The 27457-nt window shown below is 39.3% G+C and overlaps 1 protein-coding gene across 1 annotated transcript; it reads left to right on the top strand.

Moving 5' to 3' along the window:
- MYOM3 (myomesin 3) lies at nt 1-27314 on the top strand. The gene is made up of 36 exons (XM_082494197.1): nt 1-127; nt 280-354; nt 1029-1188; nt 1432-1589; nt 2713-2808; nt 3460-3548; nt 6506-6550; nt 6763-6903; nt 7904-8065; nt 8357-8498; nt 8591-8790; nt 9116-9169; nt 9478-9605; nt 10441-10624; nt 11499-11673; nt 12302-12423; nt 13085-13272; nt 13446-13572; nt 14054-14232; nt 14309-14423; nt 14698-14854; nt 15243-15352; nt 15851-15895; nt 16027-16163; nt 17762-17906; nt 19152-19211; nt 20184-20251; nt 20536-20646; nt 21700-21787; nt 22872-22910; nt 23440-23545; nt 24365-24528; nt 25168-25204; nt 25320-25342; nt 25433-25488; nt 26217-27314. The coding sequence occupies exons 1-36, from the start codon at nt 21-23 to the stop codon at nt 26514-26516; spliced, it is 4293 nt and encodes a 1430-aa protein (XP_082350323.1). The 5' UTR covers nt 1-20; the 3' UTR covers nt 26517-27314.
- The last annotated feature ends 143 nt before the right edge of the window (nt 27315-27457 follow it).

Consider the following 27457-nt stretch of genomic DNA (forward strand, 5'->3'; position numbering starts at 1 on the left):
TTCATTTTTGACTTCCCAGCATGGGAACTCGAACCTTCTTCCACCACAGAGAGGAGGAGCAAAAGGAGGAGAGGCAACAGAGCTTGCAAATGACCTCCACAACTAGAAAGAAAAAGTTCAAAACCAGGTAAGCCACAAAGTTAGGGACAGGCCGAGTAAATCATGTCCAGACAGGACTTTCTACACTCGGCACTGAGCATTCACAGATTTGTTGAATTTTGAGTTTATGACATTATGGAACTTTGTCTGGATTCTTTTATGTGCATCTGCCTCTGGAAGTGAGGAAGAAGAGACTTTCAGCCTTTCAGAGTTATCGATAGCAGCTGCCCTTGCCTTGACCTCTGAAATACCACAGTAAGTCAGAAATCACTGTAACTCCAATATAACCATTGTATGCGACATCGCCTTTGTATATAGGGGTCACAGGTTTCAACTCATTTCCTTGGAATCAAAATGAGCAGGTCAATCAAGATGTTCTTTCTTTAAAAAGAAAAACATCAGACCTCAACTAAAATGCAGGAAATGAAATTATATCGCCTTGGTACCTGTGATAATGACTAATATGGCCCTCCTCACAAGCAAGGGCTTAAGAGAAACCAGGTTTCATAGGAAAACAGAGTCAGATTAATAAATTAATGGTAACAGACGGAACTCCCCGTCTTTCCTAGAAAATCTTGACAATGATCTTGCTGTCCGTCCTTCTGTGATGGCTGAAAAACCTGAGTAGTTACCAACATCCCTCCTCCCTTTAATCCTACTCCCAGCTCCCCGCCTGGGATTAGAAGTATTCATACAGTGGATCTCCTTTTTGTGCCGTTGAAGTGTTATATCTCACGGTAGCATAGCTGGCTCCTATGAGGTATGATTGCCTGACATTCATATGCATACTGCATGCAAACTGATATTTCTGTCCTTAGCATTTGTTCTGATTTAATCAAAAATATGCGCTATAGAACAGCAAAAAAGACCAAAACAAAATAAAAAGCATTATCCTAACTTTTGCTGGCTTTTATTATCCTCTGTTGCAGGGATTACAAGATAAGAAGAGAGGCTGCCATCCTAGAGTTAGAACAGAGGGGGCAAAAGAGAGTTTGGTTTGGAAATGACATGGAAAAGTTGGAAAAGGAGGTTATTCGGAACTGCAGACTGCTGCGTGTGAGAGCTGACCGGAAGGCCCTTCGGAGGAAGGTCAGATCAGACATCTCTATTGGTAGCAGAAACACCAACAGGATTAAAATTGCCAAGACTAACTAGCATTCTGGAGAGGATACTAAACCTAATCAGGTGTTAGGACAACCTCAAACCCATTAGAAATAAGGTCTTATACTCCTGTCACCAAAGCATTGTCATGCATGTCCCTTTGTAAAAGAATTTGTGTAGTTAGAACACAATCCATTTCTACTGCCTTTATTTAGTCTATCCTTGTCATAGGCTCTAGAAAAAGCACGCGTGGAGAAGGAATACATTGAGCTGCGTTCAGGGCGACCACCTATGTTCTGGATCCCCCTCAGAGTACATGCAGTCTGGGAAAGGATGGAAGTGAAGCTGGCATGTACAGTCCTGGCTTCCCCACCGCCACAGGTTACGTGGTACGTCAGTTGATAGCAATGACTCACGCTGCCCATGTGGCTAACAGTCTGTGTGCATTTCAGGAAGCAACCAAAGGAGTAACATCTGTGTCCTGCTAGAAAGAAGGAAGGGAGAGTTTCAGAAATCACAGAAAACACTTTCAATTCTCCAGTTCCACTGTTAGGACCAGAAAAGACATTAAGGTTCAGTGGGCCGTGGAGGCAGCAGACAGTCCTTTGGGACTCCTTCTGGGATAGGACTGACATTCATGTAGATATTCCTGCTTCCCTTGGTGCTGTCCTCCCTCCTGCAGGCAAACTCGGGTTTAAGTCTCAGAAAGCACCATCTATTGCCAGCACTAAATCACCGCACACATACACACCATCAAGGCTTGGGCACCTTGGATACCATGCAAGTTTTAGCCTTAAACTGCTATTGCTTCTACAATTTGTAAAATACAAACAAACTCTTTCATTTACTCAGCTTTGCATATTTACCAAATGACAGAAAAGGAAGTGTTATGCACTGGGCCTGACTGCAGCATTTACCATTAATAACAGAGGGACAGAAATAAATGAAAGATCACCACAAAAAACAATTTGCAGAGTGTACTTTGATCAGTTTGTTAAAGTAATTGACCATTCCTCCCATGGAAGGTTTGAAGTATGCAAACATTTGGATTACTAATGACTTTGTAGGCAGCTAACTCCACTACTGTCAGAGCTCCTGATGTCCTGTGTCCTTCCAGAACAACCTCTTTGAATTATTCAAAGAGCAAAGAGAATATGAACCTCCCACAGATTCCCAGTGAACACAAAGAAGCAAGAGACACCTGCTCAAACTCCCTCACACAACCTGCAAAGTAGGGAGTGTAAACTGAGGAGGAAGCAACAAGCCAACGCTAAGCTGCCCGTAGGCAGTCTGCGAGCAGCCCTAGGGAAGAAGCACACGCAGGACTATGGGAGGGGATCGCAAGGCTGTTTTGGATTGATGCAGGAGACCTGTAAAAGAGGGAATTGTGTCTACTCCTCTGTTCTGTTCTGCCTCTGTTGTGTTTGACACGGTTAATTTTAAAATAAAGTGTTTTACCCGTCAATTTCTCCATCCTTTCCTAAAAAGCATGTTTCCTTTGCGTTCAACTAGGTATAAAAATGGAGTCCGTATTGATCCTCGCCTAGCACCAGCAGGAAAATACCACATAAAAAACAAGTTTGGGATGCTGACCCTGCATATCAGCAGGTAATGTACGTGCTCTTGTCTGAGTTGTTTTTTCAGATGAGTAAGAACTGCTTTCCTGAAACTCCCAGTTTGTCTATGCTCAACAAAAAAGAGTATTCTTCTGGAATCTGACCCTGCTTGACTTTAGCGCGTTGCGTCTGAGCTACACCTTTGCCATTAGGAAGCAATCTCAACAGCAGTACATGAGGTTTAAAAAATCTTTTAAAAAAACTTAGAGTCTTATTTGGTCCCTTTTTAGTCTCTTTTTAGGCATGGCCAAAATTCTCTCATTCAGGGTAAGGCCATGCACATTAAGAGCACTTCACAAGCATCAATGTGATTTAGGATGGATCAATGTAATCACAATGCCATTAGTTCAACTCTGTGAATTATACATGTGATAAAAATACATGCATATCTTCACTGGAACCAACTGTTCCACAGGTCTTTCACTTGTTCATTACTTGAAATGGTTTGTTTCTGTGTACAAAGAGAAAAAAATTGACCACTAAGTAGAAGAAATCCTTGTAATCGAAAGGAAAAGCAGCTTCTTGATGAAAAACAAACATCTACTTTTAACTTATGGGATTAAAGGGGAACCCCTTTGAATTTGTCCTGTGAAGTATGAACAATAACTGAAACCTAAATAGAGGGGAAACGTTTTTTTTCCAGATGCTCCATGGAAGATTCTGCTGAGTACAGTGTTGAAGTTAAGAATCAATATGGCGAGGCTTATTCATTTGCTACAGTGCTTGTCAGGAGTAAGTAGAAAATATTCCTTTCATTTTAATTGTACAAATTCTTTAGATTATTCAAAATACTTTCAATGCTACACATTATATCATAGGAACATACAAGCACTCTGGAAAAATAAACAGAGAAAGAAGTGAGCACTCTGTTAATAGGAAAGGAGAATTTCTCTCAGTTATTAGTGAGGGAAAAACACAACTGAGAGTGTATACCATATGTATATGGCTGATATAACAGCTTTCACTTTCTCAGTCAGTTCTGGACTCAGGCAAAATCTTTCAGATTCCATACAGACACAGCTGTGCTGCCACTGTGCTAAAATTGTAGTAAATTTAGGTACTTATTTCTTTTGGACTGATACGAAACAGCCATCCAGTTAAATATATAACAGGCTTTGAAAGAGTCTGCTGCATTTCTAAAGATAAGCAAGTAGTTGGTTAACAAGTTCTGTGGCTTTCAAGGAGATTTCTCACTGAAATATTGCATAGAATAACCTATTTATCTCTCAAAACTACCAAAAGCAAATACAAGATTTTCTTCTTTGGATCTGTGTTGTTCTTAAAATAACTGGCACAGATTCCGTAGATACACACTCTGCACAAGCCAAATCCAGGCACATAGTGAAGAAAGTAAACTACCAGTACTTAAAAAGGGAAATTATATCAAGCTTTAAGAAACATGCAGTGCAGTATCATAGGATCATAGTTTAGCTGTTCACATTTCATATATATATACATATATATAAAAATAATAATTTTGTTGTAAAAAGCCTGAACAGAATAGACCCACAGGACTGTAGACAACTAAATGCTTCAGTGGGACTGACAGAGTCCAGGGAGTAATTCAAACAGTAACAGATGAATAGGAAGGGAACTCATTTGCTTTGGACATCTTACTGGTCACAGAGATGTGTTCCTTTGACTGATTGAATTGCAAAGCCGGTTTGAACTATTTTTTCAGACAGAAGGAGTTATCTGTCTTTTAGATAGTATATTTATTGTTAGTGCTTTAATATATTCTTGGTTCTGTCATGGGTTACGTTATTATCATCCTTAGTCTTTGCATGCCATATTTTGATCACATCTGAATAATGTTTGGGGATACATATGTGTACAGAAGAATGTGACTCCAGAATTGTAATAGAAGTGTATTATTTATGATATCTTTCAAATCCTTTAATTAAACAATGTCAAAATTCAGCATATCTGAAATATGCAGCACACACCAATTCCAAAGGGACACGTATAACAGCTCAGAAAACCTTCACTTGCGAGCCTTCCCAGATTCCTAAAATCCCCCTGCCCTTACACAGAAATACAGAAAAGCTACCAGGTGTGCAAAGCTTCTCTTCTATAAAGGTTCTTATAGCACTTCCAGAACTCAGGAACTGGGCCTTTGCCATAGAGCAGAAGCAGCTGCCTGAAAAAAAATCCATGGCAATAATCACATACTCCTCCCAATTCCCGTCAGCATCTTTAGGATCAGAGCAGGCACGATGGTAGAATAAGAGCTGTGGTCTATCACAGAAAACCTTGGGTGGCACTGTTCTCTTCACCTCTAAGTGCCTGATTAAACTGTCCTTCATCAGGCCTGATCAGCATTTCCAACAGTTTGCAAACATTGTTCCTTGTGATTGCGGGTAAGCAGCGCACACAGTTCCTTCTCCCTTGACCCTGTCTAATGCCATCGCAGTAACATGATTCTTCCTTTTGCTATTTGCATTTCACATTCTGAAAATAGAGACTACGCCAAGGCCTTAATCCTGCCTCCACTGGAAACATTCCTCATCCCCCAGGCAGGCAGATGGCATCTCTTCTCCTGGCCCCATGCTGTCTGGAATGCCCTTGATGCCAGGGGAGGGTCTCCAGGATCTGTAGTTCCTGCAGCAGAAGTTCACTTTCCCTAGAGACATCACTGGGGGTCTCACAGGACTTAGGATGAGGCTGTGCTTTGCCTCTTGTGCTCTCTATTGCTTTCCTCTTCAGCCATGAACCCTCAGTCCTGATCTTTTGCTTATGAGTGAGCTCTGCTAATGCCAAGCTTCATTCACTGAAAAAATAGGCGTTATTTCATGTGCTTTTCTTGAGGCTTATGAAGATAAGAAAATATCTCAATTTCATGTTGTGTTAAGTGCATCAGTTCTTAGATTTCAGCTCCAAATAATTTCATTTTGTGCTGTGATGCCAGCAGTTCTCACAGGCTGGATCAGACGAAGCAGGCTAGTATTCACATATGATGCCTCCAAAGAATCCACGAAACAAATGATTTGGTAGGGAACACATTTCCCTTGGCTCCAGGAATTACCTCAGTGTCTCAGGACAGATACCCTTTCTTTTGGTTAAAGCTTAAAGTCCCAGTCACTGGTAGTTGTCAAGAATCCCACATCATCCTCTGGGAATGCTGCTTAAACCCAGGGGCTTGGCCAAATTCCACTTTCGGTAATGATTAAGGCACCGACACTTTTTTCTTTCCTTTTCCATGCTGTATGTGGCAATGAGTAGCTGTCATGCTCTGTCTCCAAACAGGGACATAATTGAAGCATTTCAGTTATGGGTGACCCTAGATTGTCACACTTCTAATTTGGACAGTACCATATTGGTACACTCATATGACAGAAACTGTAGCTCTTTGTATGCATGCTTTTAGTCAGCATAACTTTCCTAGTGCAGCTTAAAATGACAGAAGCCAAACTGAAAAAAAAAATATATATATCTCCTTAACTGTGTGCACATCAGCATTTAAAGCAGTATTACTTATACTGGTATAAGTACTATGTAGACCCATCCTCAGTTGTTTGTGAAGGTCATCAGCTGAATTAATGTTTTACCACATGATGACACTTTGACGGTTCACATTAAGAGCTGGTTTGAGGGGAAAATAGAGTTTGCTGAGTATCACTGTATGTTTTTGAGGGGAAGATACACACTGGCATGACAGTTGCTAAATGTATTTTCTTCTTGTCTTATAGAATATTATGGAAAGGAGTCAGGATTTGATTCAGAAATATACAGAAGTAAGTAAATGATTGTTGTTATTATTGGGTTTTTCATTTTTATAACCTGAAGCAATTTGATTCTCTTTTTCTGATCTATAGCTTTTCCTATTAGCCTGACTGTATGTGAAAAGTGCAAGGCTCAGGTACCACTCTAAATATACGGTAATAAAAATACTACAAGGAGGAAGGCTCTGGGAAGTCTCTTTATCGTGCTGACTCTTATTTCACAGGATCCCTTATGGCCAGAGAAGCAGATTTTGCTTTTCCACTGAAACCTTTATTTTCAAGAGAAAAGGAGCCTTTCACCCTCTCCTGTTACTTCTCTTCTGATTTACTTGAACACCAACGAGACATTACCTGGTTCAGAGATGGTTTGTATGCAACAGATAAGTTTATATACTTTTACCTATGTGAATATACCATTCGAATTCATAGCTGTGATCTAATGTTCACAGAAGAGAATTAGAATTCAGGATTCTTGAGCTGCTCTCAACTCTTCTCAAGCTACTGATGTTATTATTTAACTTGTCTGTTTTCCTCATTTGTAAAAGAATGGTACCACTAATATATTTTGGAGGTAATGACATATTTCTGCTCATAAGAATAGTTTAAGAGCTTTAGTTCTATTTAGTGAAAGCTCCAAGTGTTCGTTAATTCACCGAAAAGCCAGTGGTTCTCTAGTGAAGAAACCCTTTTGGATGTTCTGTGTTGTTCTGGTGGCAATCAAGGATGTTGAGCTTAACCAAACTGGTAATCGTTATGTGCTATTAATTTTTGGAAAGCAGAAGCAATGCAGTAAGACTGCTCTTGCCGTTCCAGCACTTCTGCCAGAATCAGCTGTGAAAACAGCAGGACCTATTGAGTTTTAGTGATTTGAGGATAATTTGGGTAGAGTTTGTATCTCAGATCTGATAACTGTACACAAAATGCACAGTATGCGCTGCTCCATTTTCTTGGTTTTGAGCACCATTCGGACAAAAGATCCTAGATGCTGAGCAGTAATGTATCCTCAGTTAGAGCTGGCATAATATTTGGCAGACTTCAGAGCATTCAGCTACCTGGTGTGAAGAGTACCTTTTACTCACTAATTCATTTGAAGCCACATTTTATTACTCTTTTTTGCTTGGACTGCAAGCTCTTCCAGACAAAGAACATGCCTTTTGCTCTGCATTTGTGTACAAAGGAAACAGAGAGGCATAGCAACAAAGTAGGATCAGAGTCATGACTGTAACTTGGAGACATAATAATAATACCAGGAGTGTCTTCCAGATCCCTCATCTTGCTCTGTGTGTTGTTTTGCATTTGGAAATATGCCACTCCTGACTCAGCCAGTTCAGGTGGAGTTCCTTTACCCCTTCTCATGCTTCGCAGGTGAGTTGCTGCAAAACTCTGAACATCAGGAACTAAAGCACCGAGACAAGGAGGCTTCTCTCACGGTGTCATGTGCTTACAAAGAAGATGAGGGATTCTACACTATCCGTGTCCCCTCAGTGGATGGATATAAAGAGCAGACCACTTATGTGTTTGTTAGAGGTACAAGCAGGATTCTATCCTATTTAGAACAAAAGTTCCTTTCCTAATACCTTGGCATAAAGGAATTCAGAACCTCATTCACAAGAAAATGTCTCCCAGTTTTGTGCATGGATGCAATTATCAAAATGTCTAAATCTCATTTTCAGTACTGATTTAGGTATTAGAAAATATGACTCATATTACTGGGATGTTGGCCCTTACACACTTAAAATTAAGATGTTAAATGAAAATTTTGGTACAGAGAAGAAAAATCTTAGCCAGTATCACTTGTATCACTTTGTCTATCTATAGATGCTGCAGCAGAAACAGCTGGTGCACCTGGATCCCCACTCAATGTGAAATGCCACGATGTAAATAAAGACTGCTTGATTCTTTCTTGGGTAGCACCCAGTGATAATGGAGGAAGCCCAATCCTGGGATACTATATTGAAAGGTCTGTATGTTAGTCATCTTTGAGCAAAAAAAGTTCAAGATCATGTTGTGGAAAAAACACAAAGGAACTCCGTGGGCTGTGTTTCATTCCAGGTGTGTTGCTGGGTCAGAGGATTGGGTCCCATGCAATGACAAGCCTGTGAAGACCTGCAAATACCCTGTCTTGGGCCTTGCTGAAGGACAGACGTACCAGTTCCAAGTAAAGGCTGTCAATAAAGAGGGCATCAGTCATCCTTCAAAAATCAGTGATCCAGTTACAACATATGACCCCAGCAAGGACAAGAGAGTGACAGGTTTGTACTAAAAACAGGAAAATGTGCTCCTTAGGTACAATGTGAGGCTGCAGGTATAACTGAATGCAGTTTGTCCAGATTCTCCTCATTCTCACAAATATAATTGCACCAATATAATTGCCACACTGTGCATTTGCTGAACCCACCTTAATACTAGCCTGAATGGAAAAAGATCAAAATACCAGTTAGGACATTTCATTGTATGTGTAATTAAATGTATATAATTATGCATATAACAAAATGACATGGTCCTGGGCTCTGTCTTTTTTGACAAGCCCCAAGCATCTTCTCTTAGTAGATAACATGGCCCTGTTTGATGTTACAGTTGTTCCATTTGACGAAGGCAGGACAATAGAAATTTTCAAGGATGACCTAGAAGGTAAGTTCAAATTTATACTGAGTCATTCTCTCAGAGAGAAATGATTGTTATACAACAATGAGATCTGTAATAACATGAGTCTGGAGAAAACACACTTAGGAAAATATATGGTGAAACCTCATTGCAAGCTACATAAGGATCAGAAACTATCCTTTTATAATAATCTTGGTTTGCCTGTATGTCTCCAAAGCATTTAAGTCTCCTCCTTTATATTGAAGAATCTTACTGTACAGTGGGAAAACATAATCCATTGTAAAAGAACTATTTTTTCCTGCCACTAAAGCATAGCCTATTCTGACTTCCCATAGGACATATTAAAATCCCCTTGCCACCCACCAATGTTCATGCAAGTGAGGTCACAGAAGATTACGTGGCTTTGGCTTGGGATGAACCAGATCCAAGAGGCAGAGAGCCACTGAATTATTATGTGGAAAAGGTAAGAAAAAATATCACATAGAAGGGAAATTGCAGAACAGAATCATTTATTTCTCTGATGGTCTATAGCACAGGCAAGGCTATTCACTGTGTTGAAAACTGGAAAACTACAGCCTCAAAAATGGCTTCCTCAGCCTCTCTCCAGCTCCACAATTTACTTGAGCTATGATCCTGACTCTTGACACCAACTCAAGTAGTAATGATCAGTAAAGCTAAACACGTACGGTGAGGGTGACAGAGCACTGGCCCAGGCTGCCCAGGGAGGTTGTGGAGTCCCCTTCTCTGGAGATTTTCAAGACCCGCCTGGATGCAGTCCTGAGTAATGTGCTCTGGGCAATCCTGCTTTAGCAGGGGAGTTGGACTACATGATCTCTAGAGGTCCCGTCCAACTCTGAAAGCTCCGTGATTCCGTGAAGTAAGTTTTACAGGACAGAAGAGTAGCAGAGTTTTAGCAGGAAGACTGTTTCTACCCTGTGGGCCCTTAAGTGTGGAAAAGCTGTGAAGAACTGCACAATAGTTCACTTTCCTGTTCCGCACTAGTCATTCTACTAGTTAATTATTATCTTCTACCCATCTCCTTTTCCTACATTTCCCACCTGCTGTACTATTTCTGCTGCAAAGGGGCCCTCTGTTGCCAAGGAAGAAAAGTTTGAGTATATCATCAACACCAAATACATAATTTATGTTTTTTGTTTGACTTTTTTGTTTGTTTGTTGTTGTTGTTTTTTTTAAAACTACTTTCTGGTAAAGATCAGCTTTGTTATTGCTCTTTGTTATTGAGGGTTTTAAGCTTGAGTTACAGCATGAGTTGTAAATCATCACCTTTTTCATTACAGTCAATTGTAGGCAGCAACTCCTGGCAAATGGTTAATCTGGATATGCCAGTTAATTCCCCAAGATTTGCACTCTTTGATCTTGTTAAAGGAAAATCATACTGTTTCCGCGTGCGATCTGTTAACAAGTATGGAATCAGTGAGCCATCCCTGCCCAGTAAGCCTGTAACAGCTGGAGCAAAACTGGGTAATTATTCCACTACTATGCTCTACATTAATGATATGGAAGAGGAGATGTACTATGAAAGTAACATGTGGGTTCCCCTGCCCCACCTTTCCTTTAAACTTCACAGTATATGATTACAGCAGTTGCTTTGATATCAGGAAATCTCTTAAAGCCTTAAATCCTTCTTTAATTACTTTGCAGTTGGTCAGTGCAGTGCAAATCTAACCAAGCAACGATGGGAGAATTACATTTAATAAAATAAGAAACAGTTGAAGCCAGTGTTTAATCCAGCACCATGTAAGAGAGCCATTACACAGATCAGTGTTGGAAGGAATGATACGACTGCTGAAGCAGCCTGTTTCTGGGGGCTTCGAGCAGAACGGCGGTCTTCACAGTCCTGATTTGGTTTGTTTTCTTCCCAGACTGAGCTGACAACAGTAACAGATGCAAAGACTCACGCCCCTGTTTCCACTATGCAGAGAGATGAGCACTCACTCTTCCTTTTATTTTGTTATATTCTCCCATATTAAAGCTGCCCTAGTGTTCATTCATACTGTCCTTATTTCTCAAGAGTGAAGCAGGTCCCATTTCCCAGTGGAGTTACATGACAGTTACTATATGAGTCTCATTTCTCCTCTACTCAGAGAATGTTAAGTAGGTGTAACTCTGCAGAATCAATGGGCTGTAAAGGGAGAGGAACATAAGATATGGCAAACGCAAACATAAAAATATAGGCTGTAGACTGGGACAATGTCCATGGTATTTTGCTCTAATTTGAGCACGATGGTCCAGAAAAGGTGAATAAATCAAACTCACTCACTTATGTTTTTTCTAATTCATTACTTTAAAACTCCCCTACTTTTCTGTTTTTTGTTTTTTTTTTTTCTTTTTTCAGCTACTCTGCCTCCACCATCTCAGGTTTTAGCTTTCAGAGACACCAAGACATCTGTTGTTTTGCAATGGGATAAGTTAAAGGATGGTCTGGAGCCTCTTGGTTACTACATATATTGTCGGGAGACTGGGACAGAAGAATGGCAAACTGTCAATAATAAGCCCGTGACATGTAATGAGTGAGTTCAGCTATTATATTCTGCTGAGAGAAGACAGGCTGCCAACTTGGATTCTTCTGTTTATGGCTGGAGTCATATTTCACATAAAAAATTTCCTTCACTGCGCCCACATAGGCTTGTATGCACACAAATACCATGTCCTCTTTTAGAATTAACTATTGCTCAAAGCCTCACTTTTACATCCAAAGCCATACTGACAGCAAAGTCTGTGTGTATCTTCATAGACTCTGGATCTGCAGAAGGTAGATAGACCTTGTGGCACCAGCAGAACCACATTCCTTTTTTGTGCTTGCTTTCCAGTAGAGTAAGTTGGTGTCACTCACACATAGATCTAGAATACCTCTCTAGCTGTGGTGGTCACGTGTCAAGCAGAAAAAGTCCATTAAAAAGTCCTATTTATTCTACCAATAATGCCAGCCAGCAGCGTGACACCTCTCTATCTGATCTATACTTACAGTCTGATTTATTGGGAGCCATTTTATGTGACACTGTGCACTTTAATTTGTAATGGCAAATAATGATTTTTTTAAGTAACAGTGCCTTATTAAAATTTATCACTGTCTGTTCAAAAGACTGTTTACCTGTACTTTGAACAGTCAAACACAAACATATTAATTTGCTCTCCTAGATTTACTGTTCCTGGGCTGCAGCCTGGAAAAGAATATGTCTTTTGTGTGAAATCCGTCAGTGAGGCAGGACTGAGTGAAAGCTCACCAGAAACAGATCCTATCATCGTAAGGCCAGCTATTGGTAAGCAGTAACTTATACATGCACATACACACAAAAATTAAATCCCCCCAAAATGTATCTATCATGCATAGCTGTTATTGCATGTAGTGGTAATAATGTTGAACAGATAAGCAAAGCAAAGGAACGGGGAACTGATTTTCTTGTACCCTGCTGCTTCTACCATCAATTACATTTGTCAAGGGTGGACTGAGTTAATTAGCATTTTGACTTGGCATTCGTATTTGGCACTCGTACAAGTAACCATTTTAAGTGCTCAATTATGCTGGTATCTGGAAATCAGAATTGTGAATTTCTCCAGGGCAATTACAAAATCCTACCAACCACATTAGCCAGTATTTGACCCTCCATCTTTGCCATTTTATCGACCCACTGCTTCCATCTTTTCTGTCAGACAACCCAAAAAGTAACATGCAAGAAACATCCTGAGACACATCCGTGACTTTTGCTGTGACTTCCAAATAAGAATCTGGTCATTTTCAAATACTTTCACATTGCAAAAGTGGTATTAGGAGGCCTTAACACAAATAGAATCACATATGGTATCAGCACACAGGGATTTCCTCAGCCCAGTTTATCCTGTACCTACACCTCTTTTCCTGATCCCTAGATCCCAAACCTGCACCCAACAATACCCGGGTTTCTCTCTCCCTTTGCTGCACAGCTTGTCCATCTGCACCACACGGGTTTGTTCTTCTAAACTGTGGGAAGGCTGACATGACCATCTGCTGGAAACCCCCGAAGCACAAGGGAGGAACAAAGATTCTGGGTTATTTCCTAGATCAGCATGATACATCTGAACTAGAATGGCATGAAGTCAATATTCACCCAATTCCTCAACGAGTTTACACGGTATTAATTTCAGATATAATACTGTCCTTTAAGCCCAGGGGGAACCGTAGCTATAACAAGGGTTGAGCTGTTTTTCCTCTGCTTCCTCTAGTCTAGAACTCTGTTCCTACCCTCACAAGACTACGACCATGCAGGGCTGAACTAACAATCTGTTCGCACTTCTGAACCCAAAGGTCAACAACCTTGAGGAAGGTCGCCTGTACGAATTCCGTGCTTGTGCAATGAACATGGCTGGTGTCGGGGAAGTGTCTGAACCCAGCGACTTGTTCAGATGTGAGGAATGGACAATGCCAGAACCAGGTATCTCCCATGTAAAAACAACAGACAGAAAAATATTACCGGGCATACTAGTTATCTCCTCACTCTTCTGTGAATCCAAGGGACTTCTGAAAATTATAGATCTGTAGAAGAGTGGCTCCCAGTACAGAAAAGCACACGAACACTTCTAGGGAAGTTCCGATTCAGACGTAGGGTATTATTTCTGCATTACACAGATACAGGACCCAGGTATTTTTAATAATGTTTCCAGAGAATGAAGAATCTGGATCTAATATCTTAACATCTTTGTATGTTACACCAAAGCAAATAACGTTAAACCAGCTGATGTATGCTTTTTCTAGAACCTACCTCTACAGGTAATTAGCATAGAAAGCATCTCCTATGGATCCACTATTCACTTGTTATCTTAAAACTCTCTGCTTTCTGATCTCAAACTCAAACAAAGTGCACCTGATTTCATTTCTTACTGTTACTGTTTGACAGCCTCCCCTTCTTTGAACAGGCCCTCCCTATGATGTGAAGTGCACTGAAGTAAGAGACTCATCCCTGAAGCTATGCTGGGAAGCACCGCTGTACACAGGAGCAGGTCCAGTCACAGGGTATTATGTAGACATCTGTGAAGAGGGGTCAGATGAATGGAATCAAATAAATAAGCAGTCCATAGCCACGACCCATATGAAGGTCTGTATATGCACTTAGTACCCAAGTGTTGCTTCTCATTTATTCTTATGTTAATTCCTGTTATTGTTACCTGCAGGTTTCAGATCTGGAGACGGGGAAATGCTATATTTTCCGAGTAAGGGCACTGAACAAGGCTGGAATTGGACCCCCTTCACTCCCCTCTGATCCTGTGGTGGCTAAAACCAAAGCTGGTATGAAACTAAAAGTGATGAGATTGTGTGAGTCTGTAAATACAATGATTCTGGTAAAAAAAAGTTTTATGAAACATCAGCTACGCGTCTCATAGCAAGAAAGATCCTCAGTCAAAATAAAGATTAGCAAATCAAACTGCCAAAATTAATTTACTCTAGCTGTACACTCTGGAGTTTTTATTGGTTTGGGTTTTTTTTTTTAAGCTAGATGTCCAGAAGCTAAACCCTGATCTGTTTTGGTAAGGAATGTTTTGTGGGTTTTTTGCTTATACAGGCACAAATGAAATTGAACTTGGGGTTGATGAAGAGGGTTTAATTTATATGGCTTTTGAAGCTCCTGAAAAGAATGACTCCTCTGAATTTATTTGGTCAAAGGACTATGAAGGACCACCAGATGCTGACAGAGTTCAGATTGAAGAGAAAGGCAATAAGTGAGTATATAATGCACGTTGAGAACATTATTTGTGGACTGTCAAATAAAGAGCCCATTAAACACTGAGAAAAATGTGAAGACAAATGTTTCCCTCTCTTTCCAATATTCAGCTAAAATACACATACACTACTGAACTGCAAATCTCTGTCCCTGCTTGTCAGCTCAGGTGTCCATGAAATGGGCCATTCAGTGAAATCTTCAGGTCACAAAAGGGAAGCATCGGTCATCATATTGCTAACATTTTGGCCTTGCTCCTCAGTGTCACATATAAATGACAATGAGTACTATATTTGATGTTCTGGGTGTATCAAATGTATTGCATTCTGTTACAGAAGGCATGATTTTTGAGGAAAATACAATTATTTTTTTTTATTATTATTTCTAAGATCTAAGCTTATACTGAAAAACCCATCAGAAAAGGATCTCGGTATATATTCAGTGGAGGTCACCGATGTAGATGACGATATCTCCGCCAGTTGCACTTTAACAAAAGAAGGTAAAAACTAATAATTGACAAGAACAAAAATCTACCATGTCATGATTTTCTAATATTAGATATTTATAGGAAAGTTTCTTGTATAGCAACAGTAAGTGACTGACGTCACTTAATGATAGTGACATCATTAGAAAGATGTTTCCCATTCCGTGAAGGCTCAAGGGCAGGTTCTTTTACAGTCCCCTACAAAAAGATTCCATGCTCCTGGAAGGTCATTTTTCCATTACCGTTCAGATTTCACAGACAGCTACACTATCACAGTGATTTAAGGCTTCTTTAACATGTTTCTTGAATTGATACAACCAACATTTTATTCAAACATAACTAAGAATTACCTTCACAACCTTTTCTAATCCTTCCTGCTATCGAATGTTTGTACTTATTATCTTCTTCTTGACATAAATAAAGCTCATTAACAAATTAAATTAAATTAATACAATGAATTTGTTTTGGCCTAGTTGTACTAATCTAAATGACTTATTATTCTTTGCATTTCAGATCTGGACAAGTTATTGAAACGTAGCCATGAAATCAGGAACCCGTGTAAGTTGAACCAGTGAGAAGCCACTACCAACTGTATAGACTCTGAAAGGGGAACCCTGGCATAACCCTGGCTGAGGCAAATTCTGTGGTTTGCCTATGAATTCCCCTCTGTGGTTCGCTTTGTTTTCCAGTGATCAAGCTGATATCTGGATGGAACATCGATGTTCTGGAGAAAGGAGAAGTGCGGCTATGGTTGGAGGTCGAAAAGCTGTCACCAAATGCAGAGTTGCATTTAGTCTTCAATGACAAGGAGCTTACAAGTACTCCAGTATGTTCTGGTTTGTTTCATTTTTAATTCTGACTTACTTTCCCCCTGCTGAACAGGGAGATAGAGCAAATGGGTACATTCACAGTTCTCTAAATGCCCATCGGGTATTTTTATGTGTTTTTGGAAGACTCTGGGGCTTGGTTTTCCACTGCGTATAAACAGAAAGCCAAACTGTCCAGTCCTAGTATCAAGCAAAGCTGCAGCATTGACACTGTTAGTTAATACAGTGTAATATTCTTCAGTGCTATGGCCAGCAAAGCCTTCAGTGGTAACACTTGGAGAACATCCCCTCCTTATCCAGCTTTCCTTTTATTTCCCCCTCTTGAGAGGCTGCTGCTGACAATCTTACCGCAGCAGAGAATTCCTTTTTATAAAGGAATTTTCTGACAACAAACCTCAGCCATGTGTTATTCATCTGATATTAAAACGCACCTGTGCAGGAAAGAGAGCTTTATCTTGGATGAACATACTCGACTCATTTCAGTGGATGCTAAAGAAATACCATCTCTCACAATGAGGCAGGATATTTTTCTTCTGCTTTACCAAGCAAAGCTGCAAGCTTTCCACCCTATCTCCTTGAATTAATACAGATAAATCTTATGAATTCTAAGAGCAGATGAAAGTGATTTATTTCTCAGTCTGAGGCATTGGAGTTAACACTGCATCATGTGTTACAGTGCACTCCAACATTCTGATACATTTTAAAAAGTTCTAGCCTCTTCCCATATCAAGTTAATATTATAACATTTAAAAAGTATTTGGAATGACAGGACCAGAGGGGAGAACAGTTGAGAATGAAGAACAATATAAATCATTTCGCCTGTCAGTTAAATGCAGTGTAGCAATGCCAGGATAACAAAAAGACCAGATATATCAAAGGGATAGGACTAGGCCAAAGAATTTCAGAGCTGTTACGGCAATGTTGGGGTTTTTTAAAGGAATGTGTACCAAATTTATTGAAGGCTTTGTCTATTCTCAGAACTATCTTTTCTGCAATGGAGAACTGACATGGGTCATGCACAATTACCAAGTGTTTGTCAAGCTCTTTGTAATGATAATATTTGCTTAGAGCAAACAAGGTGGAAAGGCATAATGACGATATTTATGCTTGAGCATCTGGCAGGTTTCAGGGTGTATGTATAAAAGGTTCAGTAGTGCTTGCATGATGTCAAGAGGGTGGCAGTGTTACTCATCATTGCCTGAATATGCAGTTACATGCCACAGATGTGTAATTAAGTGCAACACTTCAATTATACTAAAATTCGTGCAGATTCTAGTAAGCTGAAAGGTCTGTAATATCCAACAAGTAAGAATGTATTGTGTTATGTGGTTTTAACAGAAGCTTTCTCCCAGAGAAAAGTTCTGATGCAAACAATTCTCCTATAGGTAAACAAATAATAGATGAATCCCAGTATACAGAGTATCAGAGTGCATCGGCTTCATTACTCCTGTAAGATTAGGGAAGTACAGAAGGATACATATATAAAAGGACTGTAATGTCTACATGTTGCAGAAGATGCTATGCCAGGGTCTGACCTTGGAACAGTTCCACTGTGGAAAAACTATTCAGTTTACTGCATTTCCTTTGTTTTTGACAGACACATAAAATAAACTTTGTCAAAGGAAAAGGTCTTGTAGAACTGATAATCCAGAATTTCTGTGATGACGATAAAGGGATGTACACAGCCCAGCTGCAAGATGGAAAAGCTAAAAACCAATTCACCCTAGTTCTTGTGGATGAATGTAAGTGGAAATTCAGGATCAAATATAGACTGCCATGCTCAGTGGAAAGTTTTCCAGGCACTTAAGGCCTCAAAGTATTTCCAACAGTTATAATGGCACACTGGGAATCGGGAGAACAAATGTTTATTTTAGCACACATTTAAAGTCCAGGAATTATGTAAGAAATTATCTGAATTTCTCTTTAACATAAATTGAAGCTTTTGGTCTTATAAATAGGATCCTGATGATAAAACAGTCTGCTAAAGCAAAATATCCAGTGGAATGCTTAGTGATCTTTTTCAAATGTTTTACATATTATCTTGCTACGGCAAACTGTCTGTGCCTTGGCAGTAAACTGTATGACATGTACTCACTTATCTCAGAACAGGATCAGGTTGAAAATTCAGTGTATTTAACGGCTGGTTAATTGCATTAAACTGAATGTAATAAAGAAACCAGTGTCAACTGTACTCGAGGACGAGTCCAAGCAACAAAGCAAGCTGAACTTGAAACATAAAGGGTCCTTGTATATGCTGGAACAGAGAGCCTTTTTAAATTAATTAAAAATAGAAAGTAATAAGATTCTCATTCAAATACTTCCCCATAGACTGTCTATCTCTATTTTCAGTTCTTGCAAACAGTTTGCTTTCAAGTGACCTTCTAAAGCTTCCAAACGTTTTGAATGGAAAGTGTCTATAAAATGTCAAGTCTACTTGACTCCCTTTACAACTGGTGGAGAGAAATAGGGTTTTACTGAGTGATTCAGCACATGCTAAGTTCAGGATATAAAATAAGTTTGATGAATTGTGCACTAAAAGTGCCCATTTTTCTTTACTGACAATGAAGGAAGTAGAGATAACTGAAGTTACATGTGGTTGTCTAAAACAGTGGTAAATTCTATGCTCTCTGCCGCCTTCTGTGTTTCTTACTTCTTAAACATTTCAATTTCAGGGTTTCTAGCCTACCTTTTTGTATGGTCAAAACTCCTATTTCACTTCCTAAATGCATAATGCTCAGGTCTTCAGAGACTCTTTTGTTCTAATGAAAACAAATTCTGGTTCTGAGCAACCAGGACAATTAAAGAATGATGGTAGTAATCTGTTTAGGGTTCTCAGTGCAGACCAGAGGTAACTCATGCATTAGGGATGTCTTATAAACAAGTATCACAGCTCTAATGATAACACCTTTCGTGATCAGAAATTTCTAAAGTGTTGCACTGAGAAATAGTGGGGGGGTTGTTGACTTTGACCATTGCTGTTCTCACAGGTTTTGCTAAAGTTGCAGAGGAGGCTGATGCAAAACGGAGAGAATGGAAGAAAAAGCAGGGTAAGATAAGCTGAAGGTTAATGACTTGCCAGAACTATGCCAACAGGATGGCAAAACCTGAGCAAAGCTATTTCACTGAGCGCTCCAAATACTCTTCTTTATCATCTTTTTAAAGTGCATTATTTAAGCTGATTAATAAACTAGTCTAAGATTCCTTATTTTAAGATACACTGCCATGCTCTTAAAAATCAAACTAATTTATTTAAATAGTTTTAGCCATGCTAGCCACAATCCTCAGTACAGATCTTCTGCATCAGTGCTGTAACACTGAACATTTTTGAATTCTGAAAACTGTCCAATCTGAATATATGTAATTAAGATCCACTCACTTTCCTTGTAGAAAACAGGATTCTGTAGATAAGTTTAAAAAAAAGTGCATTCCACTTTCATGTTATATTAATGACTAAGGAAGTTTATAAAACATTTTCAGAGAAAAATACTACAATTGGAAAGGTGATGATGCCCTTCTAGCAGGTATAAAAATATTCACTTAATAACTGTGGTACCACACTAGATTATAGGTCCAGTCTCCTGTGTTCAGAGATGCTTAGCATAGGGTGAAAATGTATATAAAGTAATCTGTCCCCCAGCTTACCCTCCCAGAATTGGGAGGAAAATCAGAAAGTATATGGCTTTTCTATTCTATTGTAATTCACCTGGGAAATATCTATCAACTCCTACATTGACTTGATGCATAGTAGAGTCATAATAGAGTCATCACTGGTTAGGCAGCGTCATTAACTACATTTTAAGATAGGATTCCTCAACAAAGATACTTTACTAAGGACAATACAAAACCAGCAATAATTATATGCTCTGAACTGTGGTGCCTATTGCATGCAAAACTCAGTAGCGTGAAGCATTCCCTACAGACCGCACTGCGGGGATTCACCACTGGATGGAGGCATTTCTGTAGGTAACACTTGAGAGCTGCGGAAATGCATAACAAAAGACATTTCTTTTCTTTTCTAGGTCCACATTTTATAGAGAACTTAAAATGGAAGGTTACTGAGAACTGTGAAGTACTCCTTACCTGCAAGGTACATACAGCTATGTAATGAAACTGCACAGTTTGAATTTCTTTCGCATTAAATTTTAGATGTGAATTTTAAGGAAGGGTATGAACAGTGCTCATCCAAATACTTGCTTATCTACAGACCAATGAAAGTTAAGAGACAGCATATCTTGGACAGAAATTTTAATAAAAAATGAAGTTTCTAAGATTCTGGAGCAATTCTCTAATACAAGTTACGTTTCATATTAGAAGGCATTCAGAAATAAAATGCATTTGGAACCCTGACTTCTAAACGTTGACTTCAAACAGGCAACAAATCTGAGAAAGGACACCAGCTTCCAATGGTTCTTCAATAAGAAAGCACGAGCAGGTGGTGTGTTTGATCCACAGACTGGGATTGGAACTATTCATATTAAAAAGGTGAAAAAAATAAACTCAGACTTTGGTGATCACATGAAGATGCAAAAAATATGGGTCGATCTTATTAACACTGAATGTGTGTTTTGCGTAGTGCCCACTAAATGAAAGAAATTGAACAAATGCTGAGAAAAGCACAAAAGAAGAAACGATTTAACATTACAGTCAGATCTGAATTAGAACTGAGATGTTTTTAACAGTGAGTGGCTGTTAAAAGTTTAACATGTCTTGACTGGCTAAAAAGAAAAGTGTGGGCTTTTCAGGTTTTCTGATCAGGACCGATTGCCTATTCTGGAGATGAACTTTAGTAACAAAAAAAAAAAAGTCACTGAGCTCATTACAGAAGTAACTGAATGAAATGTTATGGCTTGATTGACAGAGAAGGCCAGACAAGAGAATATAATGCCCCTTGGAATCTTAACTGCCTCAGAGAAGATACAGCTGAAGAAAGGGAACTTGATGGTGCAGTTAGAGTTTTAGCGCAATCTCTGCATGGCTAATACGAATCTTGTTTGGATTTGATTTTTCATCTTAATTTATAACAGCCAAATCAGCTATAGAAAACAAGTAGATATAAACATATGTGAACAGGAATCCCTGCTCACACAAGTCTAAGGACCAGCAGGAACACTGCCGGCTGGAATTCAAGAGCATTGGCAAAGCAAAATGACGAAAATTTATGGAGCAATGGACATTCAGCATCACTGAGTCGCAGACATACCACCACTAAGGACACGCAGTGGTACAGTGTGACTGAGGGCAAAAGCTGAGATACTGGCTCCCCATAATTGACTACATATCAGTTCATAACGAACCAGGGGTGCCTCTAACCTTTCAAAGGAGATTCTGGGGTGAATTGCCTTTTTTTCCCTGCTTTCTGATCCATCCATCCCAATTCATTGGGAAGGAAAAAGAAAATCTCAGCTTTTCTCCCTTTTCCAAATCCTGCTGGGTTTCAATGATACGTGATAGTTCTGTTGGGGGGGGGATGTGTGCATGTGTTTGTTTTGGTTTTTTTTTTAATAAATATTACATATGTACATATATATTTGCTAGATAACCAAAGCAGATGAGGGCCAATACAAAGCACTTGTTTCAGACGACAGAGGAGAGGACTACACCCAACTTGATCTCACAAAAGCAGGTAACAGAACATTGTATCAGGCAATAATACATATTCACACCCCTGTCTGGGATTCAATTTGGATTTAAAAACAAATTTCATAACTTTCTACCACATTGTTAATTACTATAGTACCTACACGCTTTTATAGGGATTAAAACCTGCAAAAAAAAAAGTTACTGGTCAAATTTAAAGAGTTTCCTGATCTACTATAGCATATATATATATGCTGATCATTTTAAAAATCACAAGTGTTTCATGTGAGATTGCAGTCATAAAATACACTATGTAAAACAGTTTTTTACTCTGCAAGAGTTATACAGAGCCCAATCAGCAGAATAAAAGTATCCTTTGCAGCTGATCTCAGAACTTTTTTTTCATCTGTCCATACTGTACTTTATTTGGTAATCCACAGACAACTTTTCACTCCTGGAAGTTAAGCAGTCCTCCAAAGCATCAGGATAACAAACTTCCATTTCCACTCTGCATCCCCCACCAGCAAGAAAAATTCTAGGCTGAATTACAACAACAGAATAGTTGTTAAAGTCAACATCAAGTGGAAAAACAATCACATGCTGCTGCAGATTCCTGCTTCACTTTTCAGTGTTCTGAATATGCTCTGGAAATTGAAAAATAAATATGCAGTTCTGACATTCTAATGTCATTTACATATATAGTCATTTATCAAGCTATGACTGCATTATAAATTCTGTCAAGCACCACAGTTAAAAGCTCAGTAATGTTTCAGTCACTTCAACTCAGCATCAATCACAAGTTTCTGCTTCCCAAGATTAAATCCTATCCTGACATCTGGAATCTATCATTTAAACCTGATACATAAATCTGCTTTCTGTGAGGCAGTCTGTTGCATATGTTGAGCGCTAAGGAAGATAGAAGCATCTAAATTTAGTAAGAAATGCCCAGCATCTAAAAATAAATGAGTTAGTGGCAAAAATTCCATTCTGAGTAAGCTTTGCAACAGAAGAAGACAACGAATAACTACTAGATATAATATATCCTAAACATAATGAAATTAAGTTGGTAGATCAGATGTGATTTGTTAAATATTGTACTTATAGACACTTAAATCTTTATGTCTTTACAGCCTTTGAAGACCTTCTCAAGGAGCTGTGTAGGATCAGTGGTATGTCATTTTCTCATCAGCTGACACAGTAATAACAGAAGGGGAGAAAGGTGGGGTGCCACGATCAGAGCAAACTGCTGTCCCTGGATTTGGATCGAGTACACCACCACCCACTTACTAGTCCTTTAGTGTTAGAAGTATCTTCAAACTGTCAAGGAGGAGGGTCAGTAAATAAACCTAGGGACATCAAACCCTCTGCTCTTACAAATTAATTCTGTGACCTTTCCGTGCCAGCAGCCTGTGCCTTGTGACATCACTTGTTATGTGAATTTGGGCAAGTTTTACTATTTCTATCTGCGATGTGTGTATTCCAGACACAGGTCTCTAGAAGAGATGCTGACACTCTTCTACTGGCTGCTGGCTAAAAGATCCAGGGTAGTCAAGAAGTACAATACCATCCAGCTTTCAGCTAGCCACATTCTCCAGAGAGAAATGTTAACAGGTCACTTGGGATTTTGTTTGTGTAACATGCAATATTGTGCATTCTTGAATGTCCTCCTCAATTTCAGTCTTTCAATTACACTATTAGCTCTTTCTGCTACACCTCTGAAGATTCAGCCTACTGAAGAAGGCATCAAAATCTACACAGATGTGAAGTACTACACAGACTACATGAAAACAACCTGGTATCACAAGTAAGTCCTCAAAAGATATTTGGAAGGCTTCTGGAGTCCTGTTGCTTGTAATTGTTTATCATCAAAATTAAAATGTTAGCCCTGAGCCTGTAGCTTTTTAAGGCAATGGTAGATTTGTCTGAGTAAGGGTTGAAAAACACAATTCACTTTGCATCCTGAAACATGTCTGGGAATTCCAAAATAAGCAGTCATGTTATTTTTATCTTAGCACCACAGAAATATTTATAAGTGATCATCTTTACTGGAATAACAATGATGCATTGAAAGTACTGCTCAGTTACAGCCACCTTGGTTAACAGACAGGAAAAGAAATTGTTCATTTTTTCAAATTCTTTATTTCTACTACTTTGTACTTTCTTAAACCACCCTATTACCCCACTCTGAATAACAGATATTCCCAAACATTATAAATTTCTTTCCAAACACTAGATAATTTAGCCTCATAATATCTTCACAGAATAGAGAAATGGTGTTTTATTAGATACCACCTACACATCTACATAAGGAGGCCAATTTTTAATACTGTTTAAGGGCTAAATGCGTATAAATATTCAACATCTAAATACTATTTAATCTCCTAAATAAGAACTAAGAGGTCTTTTGTAGAGTTTTTAGAGCTTTGGCAAACTGCCTAAAAGCACTGCTAGATGCCCCATGAGATTTTCAAAAGTGACTGAGTACATAAGTCTCCGTGAAATTAACAGTGAGGTCGGGACTCCCACTCTCTTATTCTAAGCAGTATAGGTCTAAAAAAAGTTAGCACTATTATTTATACAGTTCTGCTAAATACTGTTGAAATTGTATCATTTGTTTACTTAGGGAGAAACAACTGGAAAGCCGTGACAGACTGAAAGCTGGGAGCACAATGAACCAGATCTGGCTTCACATACTGAACCCAACAGATGCAGATAAGGGAAAATACACCCTGGAGTTATTTGATGGGAACAACTCTCGCAAACTGTCAACCGACTTGTCCGGACAAGGCAAGCGGAGTCTAACAATACTGTCATAGGAATGAGATACACCTGAGTGGCTTTCCAAGATTCTTCAAATCCTGAGCAGTGATTCCTCTCTCCCTTATTTGAGCTGGAGCCACACTTCCATGACAGCACGCTATGAAATTAGGTTAAGAAGGACAGTGAAGTGCCCACAGAAGTCGGAGGAATCACAGGGAGAGGAAAAATGTGCAGCAGAAAGATTGAAGCCTTTACAGGGCCTTGCTGCCATAGCATAAGGCACTTCTGAGGAAAGGACAAATGGGATGAGCAGCTGCCCCTGGGATGTGTCTGATTCCTCCATAGACAAACAGACCTTACAGGTGGCATCTTGGAAAGGAGAATGTGGCTCCAGGTTTACAAAGACTTTTCCAAACTGTTCAAAGTTGGGGTTTTTTCCCTCCTCTGGACTTCTCTTTGGAAAGGGAGTACTAGATCCCACGTATGTCAGTAGTATATAAATAGAGTCGTATTTCCTTAAGGCAGATATAGATACTGGTTAGATGGTAATTATACATATCTGTGTGCACAAATACCTGTAATTCCAACACCGATGCATTACGGTAAATCTACTAAGTTAAATGAAATAAACGGCAACTTTCCCTAAAACCTTTTCATTCGTTGCAGCCTTTGAAAATGCCCTGGCTGAGCACAGAAGGCTAAAGTAAGTTCTGCCTTAATATTTTCACAGCTAAATCTATTTTGAGTGTCATATTCTCTATTGAGAATACAATGCCTAATAAATAAAACCACTATAATTGTATCTCTCTCACTTTCAGGGAAGCAGCGGTAGCAGAGAAGTGTAAGTAAATTAATTTCCTTCCTTCTATGAAACAGAGTCAAGTAGTATGCTGATAAGTTAAATTAAAAGGTCGTATTTGTTCATTCCCAGGTCGTGCCAGAGTTGTTCAAGGTCTGCCAGATGTTGCCACCATCATGGAGGACAAGGTAATGTTGAGTAACTGTTCATATAATTGGCCCTTGATAACCACAGACATAGAAGATGATGGGGAGAAAACTATTTGTTTTCCCCTCCTGTGTGTTCCCAGCAGCTTTTCTGAGCTACTGCATTTGCCAAAGGTGTGAAGTGGTACCCCACACAATACTCGTATCAGCCCCCTATATTGTTGATGCAGCTTCCAAACATGTATGTGCTTCTGCACATATAGATGCTCTTTGTGGCACAGAACCTCCTTCTTGCAGGTTTCGGATGTTACTGCTTCCTAGGTCTGTTTCACAGCCAGATCCTTTCTATTGTCTTCCCATTTCATAGGATTAGTCTAAGGCCTTTAAGTGCTGGACTGCTGGACCTGATTTTCCCATCATATGAACTGGCTGCTTACATTTCTGAGTCACATTCCCCTTTACTGGTACACAGGCAGAATAAAAATCCTGTAAAGTAATTGCAAATTCACCATGTGCCTATTTAAGTATCACTTTACAATGTAAGAAAGCTATAAAAAGATAGTAACACAAATATGAGTTAGGCTCAGTGAATTCAGTCAGGTTAATCCTGATTATACTGGAGGATATCAGTAAAAGGAGTAGACAGTCCTGGAATCTCACTCATTGAAAAGCTAAGAGAACTGATTTTTATTATCTTAATTTCTCATCAGCTGAATTTCCTTGCTCATTTATACCTTCATAATTTATTTCTGCTATCTGTTTTACCATAGACCCTGTGTTTAACCTGCTGTGTATCTGGAGACCCTTACCCAGAAATCACTTGGTTCAAAAATGAGAAGGTTATCGTCTTTAAAGATCGTTACAAAATGGATGTGAAGGGGACAGTTGTCACAATTACTATAGAGAAAGTCTGCAATGAAGACACAGGAAAATACAGCATCTATGTAAAGAATAAGTATGGTTCTGAAACAGGGCAGGTTACTATCAGTGTCTACAAGCATGGAGAAATACCAATAGGAATGGAAGAAGAGGAAGTCTCGGATGGGGTTATAATGAAAAAGCCTAAATGAATTAGTCAATTATGTCTCATTGAATTTAAAAGGAATTTAACTGCTCCAGATTCCTTTCAGTGACTCTGCCCTAAAATTCAGGCTCATGTCTCTACTTTTATTTTAGTAATATTTTAGTATTTTTATTTTGGTAGTTGTTAGAAAGCAATTCTCGTGTCTCTCTGTGTGTGTGAGAGAGTTGGGGTTGTTCAGCCTAGAGAAGAGAAGGCTCTGGGGAGACCTTATAGCGTCCTTCCAGTACCTAAAGGGGGCCTACAGGAAAGCTGGGGAGGGACTTTTTACAAGGGCATGTAGTGATAGGACGAGGGGGAATGGCTTTAAACTGGAAGAGGGGATTTAGATTAGATACTAGGAAGAAATTTTTCACTTTGAGGGTGGTAAGGCACTGGAACACGTTGCCCAGAGAAGCTGCCCCATCCCTGGAGGTGTTTAAGGCCAGGCTTGGATGTGGCCTTGGGAAACCTGGTCTAGCGGGAGGTGTCCCTGCCCATGCTAGGGGGTTGGAACTCAATGATCTTCAAGGTCACTTCCAACCTAAACAATTCTATGATTCTATGTGTAGACACGCATGGTCACCTTACAGAGAAACTTCTAGTAAATCTGTGTGGGAAATACCAGAGAATTCACATATGAGAACCAGGCTTTCAGTGGAGTTTTTTGCATTAAATCACCACGTGTTACTGATTATCTTGTAGCTGACAAATGTTTGTTTGTGTGTGAATTATTAAACTTATACTCTTGGTGGCACCTCAGCACCATTGTCAAGTACATCCATCTTGAAATCACTTGGTCAGTGTGTGGGAAGTTAGGACTTTTCCTAAATACTGTGCTGAATCAGGGCCTTGAAGTATGCACCTTTCCAAACCTAACCCACATGGGAAGAAAACAAGGCAGTGACATTTTCAAGGCTTGCTTCTTTACAAAGTAACAGATTCAGCTTC

The sequence above is a fragment of the Vanellus vanellus genome (genome assembly GCF_965231255.1).
Source record: "Vanellus vanellus genome assembly, chromosome: 22".
Classification (NCBI taxonomy): Eukaryota; Metazoa; Chordata; class Aves; order Charadriiformes; family Charadriidae; genus Vanellus; species Vanellus vanellus.

Excerpts from the sequence above, each read along its gene's own strand:
- MYOM3 (XM_082494197.1), top strand. The coding sequence starts at position 21 with ATGGGAACTCGAACCTTCTTCCACCACAGAGAGGAGGAGCAAAAGGAG. Across the intron at positions 12,424-13,084 it reads CATCGTAAGGCCAGCTATTG|CTTGTCCATCTGCACCACAC; the intron begins GTAAGCAGTAAC and ends TTTGCTGCACAG. Across the intron at positions 13,273-13,445 it reads TTCCTCAACGAGTTTACACG|GTCAACAACCTTGAGGAAGG; the intron begins GTATTAATTTCA and ends CTGAACCCAAAG.